General features: G+C 33.4%; 2 protein-coding genes across 2 annotated transcripts in view; both read left to right on the forward strand.

Moving 5' to 3' along the window:
* The window catches only part of LOC132733102 (uncharacterized), a gene marked incomplete at its 3' end in the record, with an annotated part of 50,190 nt that overhangs the window by 9,430 nt on the left and 20,862 nt on the right, over window positions 1–19,898 (forward strand). The window lies entirely within an intron of this gene.
* On the forward strand, window positions 13,036–18,693 carry LOC132733104 (uncharacterized). The gene is made up of 3 exons (XM_060719700.1): window positions 13,036–13,246; window positions 14,016–14,102; window positions 17,769–18,693. The coding sequence occupies exons 1-3, from the start codon at window positions 13,208–13,210 to the stop codon at window positions 18,582–18,584; spliced, it is 942 nt and encodes a 313-aa protein (XP_060575683.1). The 5' UTR covers window positions 13,036–13,207; the 3' UTR covers window positions 18,585–18,693.

The following is a 19,898-nucleotide window of genomic DNA, read 5'->3' on the forward strand; positions in this document are numbered from 1 at the left end:
AATTTTTGCTTCTTTTTAGAGGTTTCAAGTCCAGCATTTGGAGAATTTTTTTATGTATTTCAGCTTTAGATTGGTTTTGTGAATAGGCTTGCTTTTTCATTCTTCTCCTCTTCAGTTATATAATTATTTCTTTTCTTGTAAACACTTTCTTCCTGTGAAAATTAAATTCCTGCAGATACAATATCTTTGATAGCTTCACTCTGTGCAGTGAAATTTTTTCAAATCATCACACAATTTAATGTTTTCCCATTTAAGCTTGTATGTGGCTGATTTTTTTGCTTAGGATTCAGCAAATATTTCCTGCTCCTTAACATTTCCCTTATGGGTACAATTTCATTGTTTTTCTACTTTTTGTTCTTGAATTGTATTTTTGAATTTGCAACACCAGATGATGTATCCAGAATCTTCTTTTTTACCTTGAAGAAAAATAAGTATTGAAACAAACATGAAATTTCATATTTTTTTGCAGGCAATTGCTTTGCATAGAATGTGTGGAGCACAAGTCTCCTTAACAGTTGTGGCAGAGAGTGGCAAAAAAAACCACTCTTTCTCCGCCACAAGTCCTGTCAAGGCATGTGAAGCTACAAGCAGGGGAGAGTTCATTCTCAAAGCAGACGAGACAGATGTCTTCCCCTCCGCCACCACAGTCGCATTCCCCGAAGAAGACAAAAGTTATTAACAATATGCCAGGCAAAAAAACCACAGGAAAGAAACTGGATATGAGTATTAAAGAAAGAATTTGTAATAAATGTTTCAGTATGCTTTGTCATATTTAATTTCTAAGAAAGATCAACAATTCAAAAAGAAGCATGGAATAAATGCTGTCTGGCTGGGTTGTGACTATGATGGCTGTCACTACTGGGGCACATGCTGTATGTGCTGGTCAGAAGATAGTTAGTAGGAAAAATATTCCAACTATGAAATTTCTCTGTCCAGCACATCAGTAGTGTCAAGTAGTGACAGCTTTGTGTCAGACACAGAAATTGAGTTTAATGTTTAACTAATTTAGATTTTTATTTTTCTATTTAAGTACATGTTCTTAATTAATTAATAAATTTATTTATTTATTTACTTATTATATTTATTTATTTATTTATTTATTATAAATCTCTCAAATCTTATCTGTTTATAGTACATTTATAAATTCAATTTCATTACACAATTTTGAATTGTTTTCACAAAGTTTACTTATTTATCTTTGTTTGCTTGAATTTGTTTTTTAAATTCATTAAAATTTTAACTACTGAATATTTGTTTTTGTTGAGATTATCAAAATGCCAAAATATTTGATCATTTAATAGTAAGTAAGTAATTCAAAAAAATAGCATACTGTCATCAAATTATCCAGATTTCGAAAGACTCTCAGCCATTCTTTATCAGATGGAATTCCTTTTGGTGAGATCCAACATTTGGCCTCTTTGTTAATTTCTTCAAGACATGCATCACCACCCTGGTAATGTCCAGTGTTTCCTGTTCTACTTAGAGTTAAAGAGGACTTCACTATATCTTTCAGCTCGTCAGGCATCATTACCTCAATATATCTACTTTGTGAAATGATCCTCTGATAACGGGGGTGGTTCCTGGCAAAAAATAAATGTGACATCTTTTCACGCCCTGCAACTATAGCATCTGCATTACCCCTATGACATCCAACTCTAAACAGTATCATACTATGAAGATAGGTAAAAACCATCTGCTGTATAAACATATAATTTGGGTCTTCAATATCTGATGCCCATAACCAGTACCCTTCTACAGATGGTTCGATATTTGAAATTTTACATTCCCTTACATATGGTACAAGTAGCTCATCAGCTGCGGCAAGAGAGAATATTTCTAGTATCTTCCAGCTTTTGTGGTGATCACCACAACTTTTTGCATAATCTAATGCTTTTGGTGAATTATAACCAAGTTTCATGCAAAAGTCTTTAAGAACAACATCCCATGTTATTTCAAAGAATGCTTTGCATGCGTTCATTTCAATATGAAGAAGTCCAGGTAGTGGTACTAGCCACCCATATTGGTGCTGAGGCTGAATGTTATGCAGTATGCTACATCGATGTTCTAAAAAGTTGTTCATAACCATAAAAAACCTTCATCACATTGTGTACAGTGATAAACATTAAATATAAGTTTATCTACTATTGAATATATACCTCCATCACATTCTAAAAATAACCATTTTCTACCAGACTCTCTGTCATTAGTAATTCCTGCTCTCTCTGATACATTTGTCAAAATTTCTGCAACATTTTCAAAACTCCCAGGATTGCATAGATCTGGCTCACCTGTTTTTAACAGAAAAGTTATGTGTTTCAGTTTCAATGCTTGAAAAAAAAGAATATGGATTTAAAATTGTTTTTTCTTATCATATATGTCAGAAAAATTTTGGCATTCATGGACCAATGGTCCTTTACAATTTAGTACATTTTCGACCTGTGAATTCGTTTTCAGCCCCACAGTGCAAGCAGACCTTTTCCCGACATGCTTTTCTACTTAAAACCGAATCAATAAAATCAAAACTTCCATTTGAATGTTCAAGTTCAACAGACACAAGGCACCTTGATATCAAATTGTTCCTAGTAACTCTAAATACATTGACACAGTTTTCATCTTCACTTAGAAATAAAGCCTTTTGATGGTCATTGGGTTTATCAAAAAGCCAATTACTTGGAGCAAACTTTTCATCATTTTGTATTGTACTTTCTGGGTCAATACAAATATACAGGTGGCTTGTAACAATACTTGTGGGGACTTTACTGTCTGCTTTAATTCTATAAGTTTTTCCAATCACTTGTTCATTGTCAAACACAGTTCTAACTAAACCTTTTGGAAACTCCACTGGAGTGCTAGCTTCATCTGCAAGCCATTTTGATATAGTATCACTACTTCCAGCTGGAGATACCCTTGAGTTATGTGTCAGCAGCTGCTTATTTCTAGAAATTGAATAAATTAAAAGGTTCTCCTGGAATGACAATGGAAGTACTAGCTTAGAATTTCTACAGCCATATATCAATTCAACAATCTTAGCTAATTTGAACTGATTCTCATTTGTGATGTTTCTATCAAAACCACACAATTCTCGTAAAAGACCAACAAGTGCTTTAGGTCGTTCTATGAGCCATTTCTCAGGGTCATAACCAAGTAAATTGGCTAAACTGCATTTTTCCCTGTTGTTGTATAACTGTGAAATATCAGATTGAATTAAGTCTCTTAAAGATTTAGCAGTGTCAATACAAGATTTGTAATCACTGATGTCCTCATCATATTTTGTTGCTGAAATTGTGTTTTCTTCAGGCTGTGATACAACATAGGATTTTGTACTAGTATTTTGTTCAGCCTTAAGAACACAAGAATGGCAAATATACTTAGTTCTCTTTGAAATTATGTGTTTTTCAAAAAGGAAATCCAAAGTTGAACGTTTTAATTTTTTCCCCTTTTCTATATTGTATAATTTAGAAGAGGTAGGTTCTGAGTCATTATGTGTTAATGCACCACAAGATTTTTTAAATGTCCCTCTTGAATCTCTTTCAAAGATCTTCTGTCTTGTTTTTGGCATAACTCAGCTGAATAGGCATCACCTTAAAAGAAGATAATAAATTAATAGATATTCATGTTATAAAAATACGTCACATTAGTATTTTCTACAAACCACAACAGTCATTACAGTTGTAAATATCATTACAGTTACCATTTTTTTTTAAAAATTCATCAGTTTAAAATACCGTATCTGAACCAGAACCAACTAACCGGTTTGACAGACATGCTTTTAAAGTTTTGATGCCTGAAATTAATCAGCTGCCTGACAATTTAAGACACATGATGCAATGGCAACAAGTAGCAGGAAGGCAAGTTGATCATGTTCCTGCCAACCTGTGCAGGGTTTTTAAACAATTAATTGACTTATTGATGATAACAATATCTGATGTTAAGTGTACTTACATAGAGTCAGCGTTAGTTACGATGAATCAAACTTTTTCCAGCCGTGACTGTCCTGGCGGTGTTGCTGAGCTACAAGCCAAATATAGCGAATATAGCGTGTCCCCGAAGTATGGTTCAGGGAGGCAATGTGTGTCTTTAAAGGAATTTTAAGTAAATGCTGATGAACTTAATATGATTGCTTGCTAAAGCTTAATATAACATACTTCATATAGTTGTTTTAATGACAAAATAAAATTAAAATAAAGCAACATCATTGTCACTTCATTTGGAGACTTCCTGTAATATTTTGTACTCACCTTGGATCTGTCACCCAATCTGGAGACTGTACCCTCAATTTGAGAGAGTCTCCCGATTAGGAGACACAATAATTATCTGTATAACAATGAAAATACTTTACAGAATGAGTCACCCAAATTGGAGACATTCACTCAAATGTGAGATTGTCTCCAAATATGTGAATCTTCCTTAGCTGTTGGATCAAGATCAATATTTGGATCAACGGTAAAATGTCTTGCAAAAATAGCAATGATTTTATAAACATGCCTTTTCAAGTCCAATTCTATCAAGTTAATATTTAATCTACAGTATGAATTATACAGGGGTTTACTTAGGGTTTTGACTTTCACTTGCCCAAAGGGCAAGTAACTTTTAAAATCTACTTGCCCCCAGGAAAAACAGGTTGCCCGATCTTAAATGTGAAGATTTTTAATAATCAAAGCAAAAATTATGGGTAAAAATAAGATTTGTTGCAGATCCTATCAACTTATGCCTCAGATAGTAAAATAGTCCTATTAAATTCCCTACTGTATACAGGGCTCAAATTTAACTTTTTTGGCCACTAGCAATTTTTTGCTAGTGGACAAATTTTTAACTAGCAAAAACTGAATTCAACTAGCACTTTTTACGACAATGATTTTTTAATTCCAAAATTGTTTAAAATTGTAATTTATTTGGACGAGTTCGAACTGCCCGGGGTACGAATCAGCAACGTAACTTTCTACTCAAAAACTTGATTTAGGGGACAGGGATACTTATCAAATGTCAATCTACATGTAAAAAAATAATAATGCAATATTGTCGCCATACCGACAATGTCTGGTCTGGATTATGCGCACAACAATCGGCGCAAAATATTTTGGCAACATTTCCATCGTCATCGAGTTCGTACGTAAGGCTGAATCCGGGTCAGCTCGGCCCTAAAACGTACTCGGCCCCCGAGTCAGCTCGGCCCTATTCCAACTCTGCACGGGTCAACTCGGCCCACTTTTTAATTATTAATATTTAGGGTTGTGTTATCACTTTTTATTGTTATTATTGTAATTATTTATAAAACACGGATTGACAGTTTCAGAACTAGCAGCAGACAGGCTTTTCTTATCAGTAGAATTGCGAGTAAAGATAACCAACCGATTGCGTATCTCACTGTATTTCTGACTCGTGGTAGGTTTAACCGTAAATTAAAATACCTTCAGTGTCAAACAATGTGTTGAAATATATACTGAGAGGAAGCTAAGATCACCAGCTTTTAATTGGTGTAACACATTTTAAAATCGGACATTTACTCTCCCCAAACTAGCGATTTAAACACGGCTAAATTTGCATTCTTTTGCAAGCGAAGGGAAACTAAGGAAAACAAGTCTTGCTTTTTCACTCAATATACCTCGGTTATTTACGAAGTTCGACAGAGAGAGTTTATAAATATAAGACAAATAAATAAAAAAAAAATTAAATATACTTTATTTCGGGAGAAGTACAATGTATAATTCTATAGTAATAAGATATTTCTTATTATTCATTTACCGTAACAACATGCAAAGCAAAGTTAATACGTAATATATCTTTTTGTAAAGTGGGCCGAGTTGACCCGTGCCGAGTTGACCCGTGCCGAGTTGGTATAGGGCCGAGTTGACTCTTTTCCCGTAAGGCTGACGTGCAGTTCTTTCTCCCAATCTTTAACCATTTTAACTGAAGGTCTGATTGACTTTCTTTTGATAGACTGTGAATCTGTACTCAGAGTATTGTTATCGGAAGACACATTTGCTTCATTAAGTGGGAAGAAGTTTGTTATTTTTCGTTTAGACATTTTATTCCGATCACGCTTGATTTACACGGACAAAATGACATTTGGACTGGTTTAAATTTGTGTACTTTTTTAAGCGAGGTTAAGGTATAGAAAATGTAAACCAGACAGCAAGTGCGCGCATAGTTTATAACTCGGCTTCCTGCGAATATTACGCCCTATTTATATTTCGGATTTTCCTGACAAGCGTATTCCATTTTTTCTTCAACTCGCAAAAAATTGCGAGTAGTCATAAATCTAACTCGCAAAATCATTTTTCAACTAGCATTTTGCGAGTTTGCGAGTGTTAAATTCGAGCCCTGGTATATGTTTTTTGCTAATTCACAATAGTCTAGGGGTCGACACAACTTTGCCAGGGATCCAATAGAAATCCCTGAGATTTAATTTAGAAAAACTCCTAAATGTCAGGGATTCCTCACATCAAAATAGTAAAATGAAAGTGAAGATTAACAATAGTCATGATCTGTAAAGGCTTATAAAAATTACAGGTAATAATTAGGCCCTATTCCAGGTGCCTTTAAAATATATTAACATTCAGATGCTATCACCTTATTACAACTTTAAAAAGGAAACAGTACATCGATTGTTGAAAATTGTGATAGGATTTAAATGTTTATTGTTGATTTCAAACAATGTAAAATATCAAAAATATGTTTGCTTTGTTTGCATTACCAAACTAGTTTATTATATGTACCTTTCAAATTTATTTCATTTTTAAAAACAACAAGTTGCTCCAAGTCCATGACAGGATGTGTTATACTCAATTTAAATTGATCTGTCTGATTCCTATCCTCCCTGTTTGTATTGAAATTTATTTGAAGTTTTAACATCTGTCACATCAAAGGGACTCACGGCATGCAGTAATCATACAGTTCAGAGCACTGTCTGGTTCAAAGAACTGTCAGACGAAATATACATCATTTGCTGTATGTTTCACCTAAGGAGATTTTTTCTGTTTTGGTCATAAATTAGGCATGACCTAGAATGACCTCAGATAACTTATAGTTACACAATATGCTGTGATTTACCAAAAAGGATTTTAAACATTTTATGGATTATTTTATTCTGTTTAATAATAGATCTAGAATATTTTTAAACATTGCTGTAGGGGAGAAAGGAAAATAAATTAACAACAGTTCAAGACTATTATGATTTTTCGTCAAGATCATAGGTGTTTGGTGTGTTGATTGGTCACTACCCCCGCACCCCCCCCCCCCTCCTCACCCCACACTTTTTGGTGAAAAAACGTTAAAGTTATGGAGTTCATATTAAGATGAGTGCTGAAAATTGAGCGGCGAGTTGCATACCTTTACTAAATATATATGTATCAATTTTTTTATTTTTTGTAGGAAATGAAGGTTATTGAATTAAAAGCATAAACCAAATATTAAAACATGTTTCAAATGAAAAATACTGTATTTTACATTGTTTTGAGAGGTAGGAGGGCTGTAGAGTGGGTGTGGGGGTGAGGGGGGGGTGCGGGGGTAGTGACCAATCAACGCGCCGAACACCTATGGTCAAGATTTGTGTAAAAATGATCACTGGTGACGAATTTAAAAAAAATTCTATGGGCCTATTGCAAATGAGTTGACGCCAGTTAGTTAAATTCTGACCGTATGAAGAAAACAATAGCCAGGGCTTTTTTTCACAGGTTGGGGAAGCAGCCCAGTACTAAATTTTGGGGAAAAATTACACGGTATATTTGCAAAAGGGGAAGAAAAACTTGATGTAAATTCAATTTCTGGGGAAAACTGCATGATTTTAAAGAAATTTTCTTTGGGGAAACAGCCCTATACCGGCCCCTGTTATAGAAGGTAAAAAGGCCTTGATAGCGTACAGGATTCAAAGGAGTAGATTTTTACGGCCCAATGTTTCTGTTCTTTCTTGAACCTTGCAGTTGTGTCAGTTTTTATTGACATAACTCATCTTGAATTTTTGTGATTTTATGCTTTTTATTCAGAAAATCAGATAATTTCTTCGCCGTGGCTTTTTCTTTAATCGCTGCAGACTTTTTTCTTTTAAAAATGGGAAAACTTTCGGCGCCGCCCGCCATTTTGAAAGGAAAGCAAAATGGAAAAAGTTTTTTTACGTAATTTGATTGGTTGATAGGAGTCCAACTGCAATCAGAAACAGTTAAAAATACACTTGTTTGACAGTAATATAAACGGAAAGAAAAATATTATCGGCCAAAGGATATCAAAGCTAATAGAAGGCATAACGAAAATTCACTTGCCCGCCGGGCAATTTGCTTTCAAATTTCACTTGCCCGCAGCGATTTCTACCCGACGCGGGCAAGCTGGCGTCCGCTTAAATAAACCCCTGTTCTGAATATAAAAAGGATAATATTTGAGGTTTAAAATTTGATCCTGATCTTGATCCTTAAATCCTTAATCATGGGTTCTCATATTTTCGTTGCATTGCAAATGACAGCTCGTGCGATTGATTCAACTATCCAAAAAGCAGTCAAGTTTTAGCTGACACTTGTTTCTACTAATTACAACTGTTAGAGTGCGTTCTTAACATACAAACACACATAAAATTGAGATAAATATTTATAATACAGCTCTTATATTATAGTTAATTTGTAGTATTGCCCCCAAAATACAAAGAACAGACAATTATTTGTGTTGAATTTTCCCATCCTCAAGCTGCCACAGTTGTTAACCTTGCAAGTGCCATTGCGGTAAACACTGTCTTGTATAATGCACAACAAAAATTTGTCACAACATGTTAACTAATATCAAATTAAAATTAAATTAAGAGTGTCTAATAGATGTGTTTTGTTGTCTATTAAGAATTTTACAACCTATAATTTGCTAGGCAGTTTAAAGTCAATTGTATGCTTATTTACACTTTATAATTCCATGGAAACTATTCCTCCATACTTAAAATATGACAAACAAAAATTAATATACCAAATATGCCTTTGACCCATATTTTCGATGATGTAACATCAACATGTCAATACTTGGCTTATCAACAGATTAAAAGTAGTTTTATCTGGATATACTTCACTTTACCAGTCAATGAATTTAAGATTTTAAATTTACTAGCCCGAATTCCAGTTTTGAATTTATTCTTCTTTATATTTAACTACATTTTCTTAAAATTTTCATTGGCCCCCCCAACTAACTTTCACTGGCCATGGGCCACCGTGCAAGTGCTAATTTTGATGACTGCTTTACTACATGGCATGCTAGATTGATTAATTTGAGTGTGTCAGATTCCTGGCAAAATTATTGGTGGACTTTCCCTACAGGTCTGTCTTCAGCGTTCATGTCATGTCACAGTACATAAATGGGACCCATTACACTGAAGACCTTAAGCTATGTTATTCTAGTCTCTTTACATACTCTTCTAGATGGTATTGAGTACTTTTAGGTACTAACTGAATTAACCATTTCTCATACTAAAAGGATGCCCTACTGTTATAAATGATGTTAAATAACTTGTTAAAATGATTTGAAATAGTTTAGTTGTTAAATAACTTGTTAAAATAATTTGAAATAGTTTAGTTTTATCAATTAATTTACAAAACATTTATTTATAATTTGACAAATATATCCCAGCCCTTAAATGCTTGTACTTATATAATTAAAATAAGTCAAATAATTTGAAATAATCAGTCGTATAAGAGATGCATAAAAGATAATAACAGAGCAGAATATAGTGGGCCCTGAGTGGTTAAGGTTGTTGACTTCAAACTTGCCTGTCACTGCTGTAGGTTTAAATCATACAAGGGTCTTTGAATTGTTTCATGTGAGAACCTCAGAAAGCTATCCAGCTAGCTAAGGGAAAGTCATTGGTTCTACTCAGGTGCCCGTTTGTGGCTGAAATAATGCACAGAAGGGTACATGAGGTCTCCACAAGTAAAGCTGGAAAGTCCCAGGCCTCGATGAATTTTTTTCGGGCCACTAGCTCTGCGGTGCAAGTGACCCTCCAAATTTACTTGCCCTTCATAAAATGCACTTGCCCTGCATTTTGAAGGACAAAATTTGTAAAAATCAAACAAAAAAGCAAATTTACTAATTACCGGTCTATATTGGTATAATTGGCTTTATTCAATTACATATTGTTCTATAATCAGGGTTCGAATTTAAGCTGGCATACTGGCAAAATGCCAGTTAAAATCTAATAATGCCAGTAAAAATTACTCTAGCTGGCATTTATTTGCAAGTGACTGTTCCTTTTGGACGTTTACATAATTGTTATCTTCTGGGCTGATGATGATGTTTGGCAACTGCCCACTGCAGAAACTGATGATGTTGACTGTGTCAGATGCAGTAATTGATGAAGTTTACCTTAAAAAACTTAAAAACCAATTTTTGGTTGCTCTATTTATTTTTTCTGTGATTATATTTTGATGGACTATTTATAACAGCCAAACACTATTGGTTAGAGCATCCAAGATGTAATCAGGGTCCAGTGATTTTCCTACTTATATAACAGACTCCAAAAAAAGGCCTCTTCCCAATTGAAATTTTCTTTAAAATCATGCAGTTTTCCCAAAATCTGAACTTAAACCAGCTTTTTTACTTCCCAAATCAGCAGTTTTACAGACTTCCCGAAATACGTCGGTCCGACGGACATGTCCGATAAATTTTGATCAGGTCCGACAATTTTTTATTCCGGATCGGTCCGACTGTCCGGCTTTTATCCAAGCCGCATGTATACAAAATGGCGTCGCTAAAGGTGCCAAACCTGGGAAAAACCGAAAATCTACGTCAGAAGAGTGCGCAGAACAGCAATAAAAGGATGAAAAGAATAGACCCGAGACGAAATTTAATGAAAAATGGAAGCAGAACCATGAATCATTGGTGTATGACAGGGAGGAGATGAAAATGCGCTGTACGGATTGTGCCGATTTTTACGGCGAAAAAATAAAAAACAAAAAGTGTCTCAGAAATACAAACACAAGTTTTCTTTGATTTTGATCAATTTTATTTGGTCTGACAGATTTTGTTTCGGTCCGACAGATTTTCATGGTTTGTCAGACCGAATGTCTGACAGTTTTTTTCAACTTTCGGGAAGTCTGTTTTAGCGATATTTTTTCTCAAAATCAAGAGGCTAAGGCCTCTTCCCAATTTAGTGAGAAAAATCACTGGGGTCCATTGTAAATGCGTAGCACTCCTCTGTAAAGTGTTTACTTTTAAGCTGAAATATTTATTTAGTTTTCAGGCTGTTGGTGTAATCAAGTACAAAATATGCGAAAATTAATGAAGGTCCTAAGAAATTACATAACATGAACATGTTTATAACTGCACGTTGTCACCAGTGGGTGTTCCTCTGGTATATCTATTCTGATCTCTAAACAATTGTTTATCATTTATAAATTAATGTGTTGAAATGTTTTTGTTTCGTTACAAGAAGACATCTGTGTTAACCAGTAATAAAGATGTTTCTGATATTCAATAGACATTCAAGTTTATTATCTTTTGTCATACCAGATGTTCAAAATACATTGTCATTGTGTATTATTATAACAATAATAATAATAATAATAAGATACGTGATCATGGAAATGCCAGTTGACTACCACATATTGCCAGTTAAACATTTGATCACTTGCAAAATCTGCAAGTAGAAAATCTTGCTAAATTCTAACCCTTTATAATCATTGTTTATAATACTTTTATTATATGCCCGAAAGAATTTCGGGCATATTATGTTATACCCCCTGGCGTCCGTCCGTCCGTCCGTCTGTCCGTCCGTCCGTTAGCAATTTGGTTTCCGGAGCATATCTTAAGTTTCATTTGGCCCACAACATTCAAACTTCATAGGATGAGTGTCCATATTGGGTAGAAGACCCCTATTGATTTTGGGGTCACGAGGTCAAAGGTCAAGGTCACTATGAACTGAAAACAGTTTCCGGAGCATAACTTAAGTTCCATTTGGCCCAAAGTGTTCAAACTTCATAGGATGATTGTCCATATTGGGTAGAAGACCCCTATTGATTTTGAGGTCACAAGGTCAAAGGTCAAGGTCACTATGACCTTAAAACTGAAAACAGTTTCCGGAGCATAACTTAAGGTCCATTTGGCCGACAGTGTTCAAACTTCATAGGATGATTGTCCATATTGGGTAGAAGACCCCTATTGATTTTGGGGTCACAAGGTCAAAGGTCAAGGTCACTATGACCTTAAAACTGAAAACAGTTTCCGGAGCATAACTTAAGTTCCATTAGGCCGACAGTGTTCAAACTTCATAGGATGATTGTCTACATTCAGTAGAAGACCCCTATGGATTTTGGGGTCACAAGGTCAAAGGTCAAAGTCACTATTACTTTAAAACTGAAAACAGTTTCCAGAGCATAACTTAAGGTCTATTTGTCCCACAATATTCAAACTTCATAGGATGATTGTCCATATAGGGTGCAACACCCCTATTGATTTTGGGGTCACACGGTCAAAGTTCAAGGTAGCTATTACCTCAAAACTAAAAACAGTTTCCAGTAGGGATTTAACGATGATCGAGTATAATCGAAAATTGATCGTTTATAGGACCGATTAGCGATGATCGAATATAAAGTTCAATAATCGATCATCGGTTATTTATCTTCTTGCTGTTACTTAAGTGACTCACTGTATTATAACAAATCTTTAAATTAAAGCCAGCTTTGGTTTACCCAATAATTTTCATTAAAATGAATGAGAAAGCATACTGGTGACCATGAGGGTAATAGTTGACAGTGAGGCATTCTAGTTTACAGACATACTATGCTCAAATTTGAAATTAGAAAATTGCTACACAGTCTATTTGTAAATATGAAATAAACATGTTTTGACTTCAAACAAAGAAGATATGTATAAAATTATTCTACACACTAAACTAAAGATTGCTACAATATAAGTATATAGTGACATTAAAAAAACCTGGCATTTTTATTAATGACCAACTTCTCTTGTTCCCATACATAGCTTATTCATTCCTTTATTGGAATTGAGACATAATAATTTCATAGATATAATGAATTTATTTGATTAAAATATTTTACTAAAAGATGAACATAAGTACGGAAGCCCTGGAGGGACATTTATTATTTAAAATTTAGTACTTAAAATTTATTACTTATTACCTATTATCTATAACTTATAACTTATTATTTAAAGATTATGACTTATTATTTACATATTATCTGAACCGCGCTATATTTGGCGGGAGAAATAAGATGTTTTAATTGAGGCGATGACTGAAAAGGGTGAAGTTGAGGATCAGTTACAGATGGTATGTATGATACATTAATAAGTCAATAATTAAATGTAACTGCACGCTGTTTAGAATAATTTCTACTTTATTGAAACCTTTTTGTGGACGTTAAGTAGGAAACAATTTTTCTTGTTCTCAATTTTGTTGAAAAAAGAAATGTCCCGATTACAGCAGTAGGTACAGGGCCATTTTAGATCTAGTATTCTGACTATCTGTGGCAATTAAACAGCGACCTTTATTTCATATATCATTTGATCTAGGTTCCTGATTATAATTAAAGCATCCCATTCTGTTAAGTAAAGCCTTGAGAAAGTTTTTAAGTGTATTGGATTGGACCTTTTCGAAAACCTAGCTAAATACCGTTTTCTTCGGGCGTATATAGCAGAGCAGATGATAATATGTCTACACTTATTCTGAGTGATAGCTTAATAGAAAGTTTGAAGATTAAAAGTTGAAAAGACTGCATACATACAAAGAACACATTGAAATGATACTTGATGTTGGATGTATGAATAAGGAAAAGTACCATAAGTATTGTTTTTTGCAAAAAATAGTGTGTATATATTCAGAATAAAATGTTAGATTGATAAATGATATGTCAACACAAAGATCACATTGTAAATCTTTACCAAGTTTGTTCTTTGAGCATTATAATGGACTTGGCATTAAAATGTGGCTAATTTTATAGCAGGGTGGCAGTGTATAAACCTTATTTAGTATCAGACAAGGTAAAGAATCACCTTTAAAGATAAGAAATAGTTAGTAAAGTATTTGTTATGCTTTGCAGGATCGTACAAAGCGGAAACAGAAGTTACAGCAGCTAGTACAAAGCATAATGGCCACTAAAATAACTGAAAGGCAATCTCTTTCAAAGGTATGATGGAAAGTAAAATTCTCAGAATTTGTTATTTATGTATTATTTGCAAAAGTTAGTTCATTTGGGAAATGAATATGCTTTTTAAAGAGGTTTAGTGTCACCAATTATTTTAAAATTGTCAAAATTGGCCCCAGCCTGGATGGCCATAGGTTTCCAATATGGAAAAACACTATAGAGACTACTGTTTCAGTCAAAATATCCTGGAAATTGGTGTGAAAGGTTGTGCTGATGATTTCTAGGGCAGTGTCAAATATGGTTACACTAGGTTACTAGAAAAACTAGGTTACACAGCCAATATGGATATACATTTATACACCTTTAATGATAGGTAATAAATCTTAAGTAATAAGTCTTAAGTAATAAATCTTAAGTAATAAATCTTAAGTAATAAGTCTTAAGTAATAAGTCTTAAGTAATAGGTCTTAAGTAATAAGTCTTAAGTAATAAATTTTAAGTAATAGGTCTTAAGTAATAGGTCTTAATTAGTTCCCTACCGGTTTAACCGGAGGGGACTTAAGGTTTACCCTCCGTCCGTCTGTCTGTCTGTTAGTCCGTCAGTCCGTCCACAAAACTGGATCCCGCGACAACGCAAAAAATACTAAAAATATTTTTATGAAACTTAATATATGGATAGATGGCAGTATGGAAATTATGCACGTCTTTTCCTTTTGTTCCTATGTTGAAAATTCTGGTTGCTATGGCAACAAATAGCCTGAATTTCAAGATTTCTGATTTAGATTTTTCAGCTTTTTCACCATAAGTTCTTTATTTCTTAAGGTGTTTACTTCAAACTTTAAATATAAGTTTCTTGTCATCATCCACATCATATGCGACAAGGTTTACAACTCTAGCACAAAAATTATCAGTATTACCTCCCTTGAACTTAGAATTTTTATGAAAAATAATGTTGTCTTTTTTAAATAACTTCTTTATTTCCTAATGTATCTACTTCAAACTTCATATAATATTTTTATATGTGTCTTATTATCACTCAACATTTTTGAGAAGGTTAAATACTCTAGCATGACTATTTTCAGAATTATGTCCCCCTTGAACTTAGATTTTTTTCGAGAAATTGGTATTTTTTACTCCAACTTCTTCATTCCTAATAGGATTTACTTTAAAATCCCACATCATAATAATATGACAAGGTTGTATAAATATAATTTACTTACTAAGGCAGGGAAACTTAACATATTACTGTGATATAGACAAACTTAGAACTGAAAAGATTTTAGTTCATTCACTGGTAAAATTGAATGGCCAATGGCCCATCAGAATGTTGCTGGGGTTCTAATCGGAAGGGGACTTATGGATTGCTTGCAATACTATGATAATTGCTTGTTTGGACTAGAATTATGCTCTTTTAAAACTTTAAGTAATAGAATTTATTACTTTACATATTCATTATTTGTTATTAATGATTTGATTGTCTTCTTACTTAAAACAATAACTCTTAGGAAAAGAGCTTCCAGTATCCCAAACTAAATTTGACATTGATTTATATTTTAGGTCCACTTGTGAAATATTGCCTGAACTTTGCAATTAATGGCAAAACTATTGTTATAACAATGCTCGATGCCATTATCATATTCCAACTGAACTTGACGTTTACAAGAAAACAGACTTGATGTAATTGATCACGAAATTGAATTTGCTAAAATTGACCAAAACATGTCTGTAAAGTGTTTGATATGTTCATGCTTAACACCCATTTAAAAAGTACCTATAGTTTGATCAATCTGAACTTGATCCTGACATTTATATGGCCTTCAACTTTAGATGTTAATTCTTGAATTTTGCTAAATGTAATGCTGCATTGTTCTTATTTGAATTATTATTTATCATTCTGAGACTAAACAACACTGTTGACAAATTGCACATAATGAATGATTCATATAGGAATTTGGGCATCAAGGCCAATTCATTGAATTGCGCAAATTTTCAGAACTATGAAAATACTTGACAGATGCTAATCATAATTGAGTACCTTTGACAAACTGATATGTTCAGCAATTTGAGCAAGACCTTCACCTTCAGATAACATTTACCTTTAAGGTTATTTGTTCAATTCTGCAGGTCTTTGTAACATATACAAATTTGAAAAAAGTCAGAAAAGGTTTATCACCCTCAGTTAATTTTTGTGATAATATTATAATTTCATGCATGATTTTCTTGTTGCATCATTACTTTTCTAAGACCTGGAAACTTGGAAAGAATATAGGTCAGGGTCACCTCCCAGTTTTGTGACAGCAAATATTGAATTTATCTTGATTTCAACATAATCAATTTGATCAAGATTGGTATTTATGGTTGTCGTTTGTTATATGGACAAACATATATTTACTTTGGTCATGTGATGTATGCAGTCTATTAAGAACTTATATTAAATGATATTAATGAAGATAAAACAAGTAAGACCAAGTAATGATAGCTACAACTATATAATAGTTTTTAGCTCGACTTTTCTATGAAAAGGGGAGCTATCCTACTCGCCCCGGCGTCGGCGTCGGCGTTGGCGTCACACCTTGGTTAAGTTTTTCGTACCACCCCACTTTATTTCAGAAGTATTACAAGTATGGCTTTGAAACTTACCATACTTGTTCACCATCATAACCTCCATCTACAGACAAGAGTACATAACTCTGTCAAGGTTTTTGACAGAATTATGGCCCTTTTTTGACTTAGAAAGTGTATTGAGCTTGGTTAAGTTTTTTGTACCACCTCACTTTATTTCAAAACCATTGGAGGTATTGCTTTGAAACTGACCATACTTGTTTACCATCACGACCTTCATCAACAGACAAGAGGACATAACTCTGTCAAGGTTTTTGACAGAATTATGCCCCTTTTTGACTTAGAAAATACATTGAATATGGGTAAAATCCACTTATTGCCTTAACCCTTTGAGATATTGCTTTGAAACTTTTAATGCTATTTCACATCATTACCCCCATCTGTACGCAAGAGAAGGTAACTCTGTCAAGGATTTGTTTTAAAAATTAAGGCCTTTTATTTTATTTTATGCTGATTGTACAAAAATATACTGCTTCCTTGGCATAGATTTCTTGAAAAATTATGTTATTATGTCATTTACCAAGGTGTTCTGAGTGACGTAAAAATACCTTATTCTCTCAAAGTGGGTTTAATACTATTAAATTTATTTAAGGCTCAACTCAGTTTTTTTTTCTTTCTTACCAGCCCTCTTTTGACTTAAACATTTCAAACTTTGCTGCAGTGTTCAAGGGTATCACACAATTCAGTAAAATAATTCTTCACTAAATATCTTAATGCTCATGGCCATTGTTCACTTTAAAAATACAGAGATTCTTGTATTGCCTTTTACTGCAAAAACTTTTTTTATTGGCAAGCAATAAAAAAGTCGAGCGCGCTGTCTTACGGACAGCTCTTGTTTTATGAAGCAGTAATGAACAATTCAATTTAATATAAACACACTGAAAACATGACTTAAAATAACATTTTTAGAATAATTTCTTTGTTCTCCTTTTTGCCATTGTTGCAATTAACCAAGTCTATAAAAGATCTATAACTCCTTACAAATAACAATTTAGTAACAACAAATAAAAGTATAGAAATAAGTAATGATAAATTATATTTACATGGCTTCTTTAATTTATAAACTAAATATTATTCTGTTTTTAGCACACGAGTCCTTATACTAGAAGTGGTCGTGGGCGTGGAAGGAGGTCAGAATACAAAGTGCCCATAGGTTGGCAACATTTTAGCAAAGGGAAATACAGAATTGTTATGCAAAGGAATGGAGGTGGTAAACGATATATATACAAGAATTCTGATGAAGAAGTAACAGTAGATGAAATACTCGTAGAAGGGAAAGCATTTTACTTTAAGGATGGCAAAAGCAAGTTTGGTTTATTAGAGGAAATGGCTGTTACCCTTGTGACAGCTTCTGGACAAGAAATTTCAGGCTTCACAGACAGAAATGGTCTGCCCTGTTGCTTCACAGAGTATGTTAAAGCTTATGGACTGTACCCATCTCAGTGTCATTTATACTTAAGAACGAAAATCAAATCAGAATCGGATACAGATAAATGTTTAAAAACAAAAGAAGAAAGTCCGTGTTTTCTTGTAAACAACATTAAAGTTGGGTTGCTGGAAATATCATATGAGAAAAAAACACAATCTGTATATGCTGATACAGGAAGTTCCATTTTCATTAAATCATACAGAACTGCTATGTCTTTGGCAAAAGATGATCTTGAAGAATACAATGTTTTCAATGATGGCTATTCAGTAATTAGTGTACAGAAAGACAATAAAGAATATTTGGTAGACAAGGAAAATGTTTACTATTTCCCACAAGTCAATTTTGATCCAAATCAAGTTGTTTGCTTCATTCATGGACCGAATATTATTCATGGGAGTGAAACTGACGACTTGAATCATCTTATTATAGGATGCCTGACAATATTTCATATTATTTTCAATATAACATGCTAAAGTCCTTTTAAATACAAAAAAAAAATCAATTTCAGTATATCAAAAAATCTCAGTTGAGTTCCTTTAAGAATTAGCTTTTGAGCTTACAGAAATTATACACTCATGTTTATATACAATACTCGTTTTGTTAAAAACCTTGTGTTAAATAAAGGTATTATAAATTTCTACAAATATTTATTGTCATTTCTTAAGAGAAATTGTAACTACATTTCATTAAAATATTTATTCCCATTATTGCACTAAATCATCCCTTACGAGTGAAATATAAGAAAAGCTGAAAGAACTTTCGCCATTTACTGAAGTCATTTTATGGTAGTGGGATCTCGACTTTTAATGTTTAATTGTTTTGAATAGATTGCAGATTATGTTTTGCTTGGTCGTGTGGGGTTGTGTTCATTGAACGCTGCCTTTCTTTTGTGTTCTTGTTTTCCGTATTAAAGTGAATTATATATTGTAGTTTTTATGTAGGAAAAGTTGTCGGTTACATTTCAAAAGCTTAATAAAATTTTAACTATCGATTTTTTGTGCTTTGTTACGAATGCGCTTTAGAGGCACTATCTAACGCTTAAGCTTATAAGTAAAAAGTATGACAAAATTTAATAATTAAAATAAGTAAGTGAAAATTAGCGCAATATTTTTGTCTTATTTTGATATTTTAAAGTAATCCTTATCACATGTACAAGCCAAATCTCTGGCATTTACGACAACTCATTCTGGATTCGCCTGCATACTTATACCTAATCTACAAGTCCGGTTATCTCGCCGATTTCTTCTGCATGGATCTTGCAAGATGCTGTTGCCAGCACAGTGTAGACTGTAGACAGTGACTGTTATTAATTAATATCTTTAGGGGAGTAGAGACAGATACATTTTCTCTACTAACTGAATTGGGTCTTTTGATACAATATGAACAAAGGATATTGCCCTCTTACCATAACATTAGAAACGACCATTGCAAATGTTCTCTTGGAAAGTTGGACTTTCCAAATATTCAACAGAGACAGTGTTTTAAGAATTTTTTTTCAGAGCATCTTGTGACAAGCATCAATTAGGGATTTCATTTGTTGTATGCAATGAAAGTATGAATTGAACGATGAGACATGTAAATGCACATATTTTTATACATTTTTATATCCACTTAACAAGTTTACAACTGGTAAATTTTATACTACAAAATTAGTAAGTAAAAATTAAGATAGACAGAAAGGAATAAATAATTTTGTAAACATGAGTTACTTCCCCTTAAAATAGAGAAAACCTGAAACCAAAAGAACATCCTAAACAGCAAAATTATGAAATGTTGCAGGATCAGGT

This window comes from Ruditapes philippinarum, unplaced genomic scaffold (genome assembly GCF_026571515.1).
Source record: "Ruditapes philippinarum isolate M1 unplaced genomic scaffold, ASM2657151v2 ctg8246_1_1_1_1, whole genome shotgun sequence".
Taxonomy (NCBI): Eukaryota; Metazoa; Mollusca; class Bivalvia; order Venerida; family Veneridae; genus Ruditapes; species Ruditapes philippinarum.

Excerpts from the sequence above, each read along its gene's own strand:
- LOC132733104 (XM_060719700.1), top strand. The coding sequence starts at position 13,208 with ATGACTGAAAAGGGTGAAGTTGAGGATCAGTTACAGATG. Across the intron at positions 13,247-14,015 it reads TTGAGGATCAGTTACAGATG|GATCGTACAAAGCGGAAACA; the intron begins GTATGTATGATA and ends TATGCTTTGCAG. Across the intron at positions 14,103-17,768 it reads AAAGGCAATCTCTTTCAAAG|CACACGAGTCCTTATACTAG; the intron begins GTATGATGGAAA and ends TTCTGTTTTTAG.